Source organism: Chenopodium quinoa, unplaced genomic scaffold, assembly GCF_001683475.1.
Source record: "Chenopodium quinoa cultivar QQ74 unplaced genomic scaffold, ASM168347v1, whole genome shotgun sequence".
In the NCBI taxonomy this organism is placed as follows: Eukaryota; Viridiplantae; Streptophyta; class Magnoliopsida; order Caryophyllales; family Amaranthaceae; genus Chenopodium; species Chenopodium quinoa.
This window is the reverse complement of record NW_018745448.1, coordinates 8203605-8213381: the sequence shown is the minus strand read 5'-3', so window position 1 is coordinate 8213381 and position 9777 is coordinate 8203605. Positions and strand designations below refer to the sequence as shown.

Here is a 9777-nt window from a genome sequence, read left to right as displayed (position 1 = left end):
CACACCTCCCACTCACAATAATCTTATCAAGACTAATATGAATCATAAGTTTTCATACGACGTGGCTAGCTACACAATATAATCGGGTTACGCATTGAAAAGGAGTTACTCGTCGTTTAGAGGTTACTTGATTAATTCATATTACCTAGTCATTGTTTTGGTGTGTGTTGCAAAATGCTGAAAATAAATTGATAAATACCTAAATTTAAATATTCCAAAATCGAAAAGGTAGTTTGGCACTACAAATAAAATCGATTCCTTTACCAACTCGCGTTCACCTCGTTCTCCCTTAATTCGATCCCCAATTCATCTTCCCTCTTTCTCTCTCCTCTTCAACAATGGCGCTTCTCCACCGAGTCAACAACACCAAATCTCTCTCCTCCCTTCTCCGCCCCTTAACCACCTCCACCCACCACCGTCTCTTCTCCTCCGATTTCACCAAAACCCTAACAATCGAAACCAGCATCCCTTTCAAATCCCACATCATCGAACCCCCTTCTCGCTCCGTCGATACGACGCCGTCTGAACTCATGGACTACTTCCGTAGCATGGCTCTTATGCGGCGAATGGAAATCGCCTCCGATTCCCTTTACAAAGCCAAGCTCATTCGAGGGTTTTGCCATCTTTACGACGGCCAAGAAGCCGTCGCTGTTGGAATGGAGGCCGCCATTACTAAGAAGGATAACATAATCACCGCGTATCGTGATCATTGCATTTATCTTTCGAGGGGTGGTTCGCTTGTTAGCGCTTTCGCCGAATTGATGGGGAGACAAGATGGGTGTTCGAGGGGTAAAGGTGGGTCGATGCATTTTTACAAGAAGGATATGGGTTTTTACGGCGGTCATGGAATTGTTGGTGCTCAGGTTCCGTTGGGTGTTGGATTGGCTTTTGCTCAGAAGTATAATAAGGAAGATACTGTTAGTTTTGCTTTGTATGGTGATGGTGCTGCTAATCAAGGTCAATTGTTTGAGGCTTTGAATATGGCTGCGCTTTGGGATCTGCCTGCTATTTTGGTTTGTGAAAATAATCATTGTAAGTCAATTTTGTTTTAATTGATTTTATAATTGTGCTTTTTTTTGTTTTTTGTTTGGTTTGGTTCATTTTCTTGATTTGGGGTCTTTGATAGTAATTTATGGGTGTTAGGTGTATTGTGTGTCTGAATTGGTGTGCGTAATTGGTGCAATATATGGTTTTGTTTGATGTTTTGATTTTGTGTGAATTTGGTATGATTTGTGGGAATTTTGAAAGAGAAGAGATCTTGGATGATGGTTTGTGTTGTAATTGAGACAATGATTAGATCTTTCAATGTGTACTACACTGTCAGTAGCTAAATATGGGTAATATTTATATGTATATTAAGAATAAAAACAAAACCTTATCTTTTCTTATTGCAGTATTTGGTTAGATATTGGAGTATGTACATTAGTTTATGTAAGATCACCTGTGGCTCCCTGCCCTGTGAATCAAGTTGGCTGCAACCTACAACGAGCTATGATAGAATAAAATTTGGTTCACTGGACGCTAGGATGTGAATTTGTCTGTTGGAGCAATTAAATGAATAATTGGATTATATTTCATTTTTGGTTGAGTAAATTCTATTTAGTCTTCAGTTAGGACTTGTTTGAAATTAACACCACCTTAAAACTAAGACTCTACGAGGCTATGCCTATTGAATAGTTGTTTTGGTGGGGGTTATAATTAGCTTCACAAATTCTATCTAGTCTTGATTCGGGTTATTTGCTAATATACTGGGTTTTTTCGGTGTGTTATGTTTCTGAATTGTTGTGCATTGCTGCTATTTATGGCTGTGTTGGATGATTTGATTTCGTATGATATTGCTTATGATGTGGGAATTTTGAAAGAAATGAGATCCTGGATGCTGGTTTGTATCATAATTGAGACAAAAGCTTTTCTTTTTTCATTGATGGTTTTTTGGTTTGAAATTGGTGTGTGTGCTCTTGTTTATGTTAAAGATCCCTAGCGATTCCCTGCCCCCATGAATTCAGGAAGCTGCAACCTGCAACAAGCTGGGACAGAGAAATCTTAGTTGTTAGTTCATTGAACACTAGGATGCAAATACATTTGCTGGAAAAATAAAGTGAATAACAGGACTCAATTTCATCTTGGTTGAGTAAAGTTTATTTAGTGTTGTATATAGACTTGTATGGAATTAACACACCCTACAACTACAAGGCTATGCCTAGTAAATTACAGAGTATTGTTGTGGTGGAAATTATAATTACCTTTATAATGCTCTAATTTGGGGTATTTGTTTTAAATCTTGTTGTATTGTATTGTATTGTATTGTATTTGCGGTTGATTCTAATAAATGTTTAATTCATTGGGTTTCAAATGTTATGTCTAGTGATTTTACTTAGCTCATGGGTTGTATTTGCTTTAGATGGTATGGGAACTGCAGAATGGAGGGCTGCAAAGAGTCCAGCTTATTACAAACGTGGAGATTATGTTCCTGGATTAAAGGTTTGATATGATTTTGATTTGTGTTTCTGGTTGATTGGCATTTTGTGTACTAGCATGTTGTTCATAATGGAGGCTATTGGTAGAAATTGGCGGTTTAGCACCTGTAATGGAATGCAGTTTGGTAATGTTATTGTCTCATAACATTCTTGTGGAACTTTTCTGTTGCAGGTTGACGGTATGGATGTATTGGCTGTGAAACAAGCTTGCAAATTTGCCAAGGAATATGTTTTGAAGAATGGGCCAATTGTAAGTATATGCTAGGACATTATTCTATTTTTCCTCAAAAGCTTCTTACCATTAGTCTTTTTAAGATTTTGGTAATACGTGGGATGCATCGCTCTACCTAATTTATCATTTTTATTTTCATGTCTGTCTTTAGATACTTGAGATGGACACTTATAGGTATCATGGACACTCAATGTCTGACCCTGGAAGCACTTACAGGACACGTGATGAGATATCTGGAATTAGACAGGTAAAGAGCTAGCATTGGGAATGTGAAAAGAACTTAAATTTTCAGTTGGAGAATGTAGAGAGTTATTTGATAGTTTAAATGAATTTCATCACAGGAACGTGACCCTATTGAGAGAGTCAGGAAGCTGATATTGGCTCATGATATTGCTGCAGAAAAGGAACTAAAGGTAATTGTTCTCTTAACTTCATGATGTTTTTTTTAAAAGTAAGCTATTTTGTTGATTTTGTTCTTGGGCTTTATGTTAGAAGTACTGTTTTGGCGTTAATTTGTTATGTGTTGACTATGTACCCGGCCACTTTAAATTCTATCCATTGTTTGGAGTTTTCTTTTGATTTTTCCTTGCAATGATACAGGATATTGAAAAGGAGATCAGGAAAGAAGTGGATGATGCCATTGCTAAGGCTAAGGTAAAAGAAAACCTTTTTTGTTCTATTTTATACTTCATATAATAATTTTATACCTTTATTGGTTTGTCTCAGGATTCACTGTTTTCTAAATTGTTATTTGTTGTTGCTAATTTGTGGTTTCAGGAGAGTCCCATGCCTGATAATTCTGAGCTTTTTACAAATATATACGTGAAAGGTTATGGAGTAGAGGTAAGTTTACAAATTTCTCTGTACATACAATGTTTCCGTTTTTCCATGCTTTGCACCACAATTAATTCATCTTCTTTTAATGCTGCCGTTGTCCGCAATTAATCTTCAAGTTAGGTTTGGGCATGCATATGAAGTTTTTTTTTAGTAGTTAGCTTTCTTGCTGTATAATGAGGAGTTAAGAAAAAAATTTGATCGAAAGATAGTTTGTGGGTGAGAGAGCCCATGTCGCATGAATTGAGTGTATGAAGTTTCCATTACAAGTAATAGGAAGAGTTTTTATGGACATCTAAAATCAATACCTTAAGATTAATTGTGGACATAGGGAGTACTTATTTGTAAAAGCTTTTGAAGCAAGTGCAAAGTTCCAAGTGCAAAGTTATTGTCATGTTGTAAACCTAGCTGTTGCAAATCTTGCAATGGGTATTTAGTAGAGTAGACCTCTGAGAATCATCACTTCATTTATTAATGACCTTTACTCATAACAAAGTGTGCACTCTTTTTCACAAAGCTGTGAAATTTATGCTCAGTTCATGAGGTTGGCTTATTGTCTTGTCATTTGGACAGTAACTGTTGAGGCCGTCCGCTTTTTATTTGATTTGTAGGCTTATGCTGTATTTAAATTAGGGCAAATTTCATGTATAACCCACCTTGATAATTGTTGGCAACATCGGGCTAAGGTAACATTTTTAGCGAATGGCCAGATCTATTTATTGATTTTGAGTGGCAATCCACGTTTAAATTTGTAGGGGAACTTTATTATTAGTAGGCAGGCATCGGTGTGTGGTATAAGGAAAGAGGGTCATAAATGAGGGGAGAGTAAAGGCATAACATGAAAATATTGATGAAGGTGAGAATGTCGGATGATTGAAATCTGAAATTAAGATCTCCATTGACCTATCCAACAGTGTATTCCCATTTCTGCCAGGCTATGCTTCAACTTGTCCATTTTCAGTTTGAGCTCATCAATCACAATTTCATTTCCTACAACTTTGAGGGGTTTACATTTATTGACACCAACTTTGAAGAGTTTTACATTTATTGACATTAACTTGTACCGCTAGTTAGATTGACACCAATTTCGTTTAAAAAAAAACTCGTAAATAACATTAATGATGCCTGATTGGGGTCCACTTGCTGAAAACTAAACATTTAGGGCTTGTTTGGCATCATTTTTTGTTTTCAGTTTCCCATTTTTTTTAAAACCATAAACATGAAACAAGAAAAAGGTGTTTCCACTTTTCTGTTGTCAGTTTTCAAAATTATCATGATTTTAATAAGTTTAAATACTTTCTGATTCATTATGGGGCTTATATCATATACTTTTAAAAAACAAAAAACCAGAAAACTACAGCAATGCCAAACGAACCCTTAGTGAATTAAAATCATTTTTTAGTATTTTGAATAGATTATCAAAACAGTAATTAAGTTTAATGGGTTAATTATTGTTTTTTAAAAAAGCCCCAAATTAAAATAACAAAGTCCCAATTTTTTCTCTCCCCTCCTTTCTTCAATAAGTCATCTTCTTTGTTACTCCCTCTGTCCCTTTTTTACATTCCTGCTTTTCTTTTTGGGTATTCCAAAATTACATTCCTGTTTTTCTTTTTGGATATTCCAAAATTACATCCCTCCTTTCCTTTTTTAGTAAGTATTTTTTTTTTCCAAATTTTCCAAATTATCCCTCTTTTTTTGTAATGTAATTAATGCTCAATCTTATTTTCTCACTCTAACTTTTCTATTCTCACTCCTTAATTTAGATGAATATGATTGATTCTTAATTTTCTAATAGGAGCATGTTATTGGTCCTTTTTTTTTAGCAAAGGATTGATGACATAAAATCATTAAATATTAATCTATCTTTGTTTTACTCAAAGACATCATTTAATGTTTTGCACTTTCCATTGTGTTTTGTTTTATTGTTATTTGTTTTATTCTTAGTTCCTTAATTCCCGTGTAATTTTACAAACATGTTTGTAAAAAAGGGACGGAGGGAGTACAAGTTTAGTTGTTTGCAATTTAAATCAACGTGCTTTTTATTACAAAATGAGAGAAATCATATGTCAATACATTAACTAGAAGTACTACACTATTACTAGACATAGTTACACCTTAACAAATTGGCATTATGCCAAAATTAATAAATTAGAACAAATAAAAATTAGAGCCAAAAGTAGTACGATCGTTCGAAAAGTCATCCTTTTGGAATTTCTTTTTATGGTAACTCCCGAAGGTTTGCTGCTTCAAAAATTTTACCCCTGGAACATTCTTAGACCTATGCGATTGATGACTTGCATATGGATTTTAATTTGGACACCATTGAATCACCTCCAACTAGTTTTTATTGTGGCTGTTAATTTGTAAAAGCAGCGTAATTCAGATTAACTCCTCACCATCTTTATTTTCTTCAATGTTGTCTCATAAAAGTTAGGGTTTTTATAGGAGCAACATCAAAGAAGATGAGGAAGAAAGGAGGAGAAAAATTTGGGGTTTTGTTATTTTTTATTTTTTTTAAAATAATAAGTAACACATTGAACTTAATTATTGTTTAAATAATCCATTTTAAAGTACTAAAAACGATTTTAATATAGTAAATTATAACTTTTGGGCAAGTGGATCCACTCCAGCATCATTAATGATATTTACATTTTTGTAAATCTAAGTTGGTGTTAACCTAAGTAGTAGTATAAGTTGGTGTCAATAAATGTAAAACCCCTTAAAGTTGGTGTCAATGGTTGTAATTTTGCCTTTTTCATTCGTATTCCTTAAATAAATCTACTTTTGCATTATCATATTTTTTGAATTTTTTTATTATTATTATTATCATCCTTACATATTTAAGACAATCCACTAGAATGACAATGACACATGTTAAAAGTTTTAATAGTATGCATTATAATGGCATGCCACTCGTATCAACACTATTGACAACATTTAAAACCTGAAACGTGAAAATTCATTGACGTATCGTTTCCGAAACGTTTCGGAAACGTATTTGAAAGTTTCCGGGTTTTGCGAAACGTCTAACACCATTTGAAAGTTTGGAAACCTCGGGGAAACTTAATCAAGGGTATAAAAGCGTTTCTCCTTTAATGAAGCAATTAAACCTCGGTGGTTTGGGGTTTATTTTTTGTTTTAATTTAAGAAAAAAAGGAAATATTACAAATTACCGTCATCGTCATCATTCATCTGTGAATTGTCTCCATATATATTCATATGCTTGAGAAGAACTAAAGAAGAGAGATGAATGACGGTGGGAACATTGTATTAGAAAAGAGGAAAAGTTTGGTCTTAAATCAATTTGTATTTTATTCTAAATAAATATCTTTTATTTATTTAATTATTTTTTTGTTTCCCCGTTTCTCATAATTTAATAATTTTTGTTTCCCCGATTCCTTGTTTCCGTTTCCCGTTTTTGTGCAACCTAGTTTAAGACAATCTACTGGAACAGCAGTTGTTGGAAGTTTTAATAGTCTGGACTCTGGACTAGAGTTAAACTATACCTTATATTGTGGTTTATGTAGCTGGAACAGCATTGGTGTGTCGTAGTTGCTTGAAACAGGCTAAGGCTGAAATAGCTTATTTATTTATTTTTTTGACGGGAGGGTGAAATAGCTAAAGGGGCAGGAAAAGGACAACAGTTTACTTATGATGATCGCATGACAAATATTTCAACAGACCTAAATTGCGTATCATTGTTTCACCTTTGCAGCCCGTGCTACTGGATCTGATTTTTTTTATTTCTTTTTTTTTTTTTTTAATTTTTTTATCCCAGCACTTAAAAACTGTGAATTCATGATTTGTTGGCCTAAGTGGCCTTGAATGCCCAACTTGTCAGTCCTTTGCTAGAAGGTGGCTTCTGCCTTAGGTTCCCTGCCTGATAAAATCACAGTTTTGCTACAATATGCTAACAATGCTGTGACTGCTGTTTAATTTCTTAATGTCATACCCCTAAAATATTTTCTGATTGACGTGTGATTTTTATCTTTTGCAGTCATTCGGTGCTGACAGAAAAGTACTTAGAACTGCTCTACCATGAGCCAAAGTAACATTTTGATGTGAGTCGTATGGAGATGAGATGGAAACTTGAAATAAAAGATTTTGACCCAATTTTTATAGGCTTGTGCTTTCTATTGTTGTATAGGTTTTCTCGCTCCTACAAATTAGGGCCACTGCCTTGTTGCAGTGGATGCGATACAGCTCTAAATTTGTCTCATGTATTGATTAACGAAATTTCATGTGTGCTTCAGGATCTAGTTGTGTTGCTTTGATTAGAGCTTTATACGCAAGTCAATAAGTTGACTTACGTAAAGCGCTTTTTGTGCTTCACAAATCACAATATACAAATAACACACCAAGTTGTTGCTGAAAGCACAAAGGCCTTGGCTGATTATTGTTATTGTTTCTATATTATACACTGCTGATTTTTTGAAACATTAATTTTTTGTTTACGAGTGTTTTGATGCTCTGTGTTGGGTATTCATTGCCTGTTGTATCACTTGTATTCTTAAACTATTGATGTTGTTAGCTATGACATTGACCAATCAAATTTAGAAATTTAGGCCATATATAAAACAAGTGTGCGGAATTGGCCCAGATTACATAAGAATTTAGATTGGGTGTCATTTTTTTGACTCAATATTGTCAAGTCCACTGGCCACAAGAAAACAAGTATTATCTGTTATCCGAGTAGTGGTAAATATGGTACCGAGTACTATTTATGTATATCACTTTATACGCTTGATAATGGTACTTTCTTCATCCCACAATATAGTTCTTGTTTGTGTTTTTTCACAGTATTTAAAAAATAGGAGGAAAAAGTAATGAAGTATATTAATAAAAGTGAAAAATACAATTATTTTTGACTTTTAATTTTTTTTTGTAATTCTACATTTTTTTTTTTTTTTGGAAGTTCGTTGTATAATTTTATTGGGAATAACATACATCATTAATGTAATACTGGGTATAATGTATACTACAAGTACTTTTAAATATTTTCAACACAACTATTTAACAATGTTTTTGTCTACAATTTTAATTTTACTAATTTTGGCCTTATTATTTCATTTTTCTTATATACATTGTATTTATTTATTTCATATGAATTGCATCATTAAGTCATTTTTATATTATATCACAAATTACTATTGTGCATCCACGGACACTAATCCAGCAATATTCCAAACACAATTAATTGTTGTACTCTGTATAATTCAAAAAATTAATGTTTTATAAATTTTAAAATAATTCAATAACTAATATTCCAAAGATTATTATTTGGGCTAAATATAATAATTTGGTGTAATAAAAGCTCCTCTCTTATTCAGTATATTAGCTCAGATTAGAGCTCAAACTGTTACAAAAGAGCGAGCTCAAATATGTTCACAAATGTTTATTTAAAGCCGGTGTACAATAAATTAGTGAATGACGGAAGTTGTGGTTACCAACAACTGCCAATTAAGTGGTCCCGCACGTGCAAACTCATGATTGCGAAAAATAAAGGGGGGAAACAGCTGCCAACAAAAAGCACTTTCTCTCTCTTCCTCATTCATTCACTCACCAGCTTCTTTCTCTCTCCTCGTTTTTCCTCTGAATTGGCAATTTCTCTCTCTAAAACTTGCGATTTCGAGCGTTTTCTCTCTCCTCCATTGTTGATTTTCGAGCTTTTTCTCTCTTCTCTTTCACTTGTGAAGTTGTTATTTGCTAAATTCAGGTTCGATTACTTTTTTTTTTTTTTGAGATTTTTGTTAGTTTAAGTTGTTTTGATTCTTCGATTTTTAGGTTTTTTTATTTTGATTTTGTTTTCGATTTTCGTAGTGTTTGATTCTGCAATGGTGAAGAAGAAGATTACAAAGAAGGCTGTAGATGCTGAAGAAGGTATGTTTACTTAAATTTTTCATCATTTTTTCAAATTTTTCAATTGAACTTTCGCTTATATATGTCGAATTAGTAGTGCATGTTATTTTTTTTATAGGTTTCAGTTGATTTTTTATGCATATTATGATAATTGAATTTGAATTTTGAAGTTATTATGTTTAATTTTGCTTTATTTTAAAAATTTGTTATACATGTGTTGTGGTGTTGTTATATGTGAAACAAATTTTGCATGTTTGTTTTCAAAACTTTTATTCATTGCTTATTATTCTTCAAATTTTGTATGTTAGGTTTTAGTCAAAGAATGCTAATTAAACTGATTATTGGTTTAGGTTTTATGTTTTAGTTAGATTATGA

The 9777-nt window shown here is 33.2% G+C and overlaps 1 protein-coding gene across 1 annotated transcript; it reads left to right on the top strand.

Moving 5' to 3' along the window:
* Positions 1-245: 245 nt before the first annotated feature.
* LOC110713867 (pyruvate dehydrogenase E1 component subunit alpha-1, mitochondrial-like) lies at positions 246-7982 on the top strand. Its single transcript, XM_021892305.1, has 8 exons — positions 246-1032; positions 2402-2481; positions 2650-2727; positions 2861-2956; positions 3051-3122; positions 3310-3363; positions 3487-3552; positions 7541-7982. The coding sequence occupies exons 1-8, from the start codon at positions 339-341 to the stop codon at positions 7583-7585; spliced, it is 1185 nt and encodes a 394-aa protein (XP_021747997.1). The 5' UTR covers positions 246-338; the 3' UTR covers positions 7586-7982.
* Positions 7983-9777: the final 1795 nt, after the last annotated feature.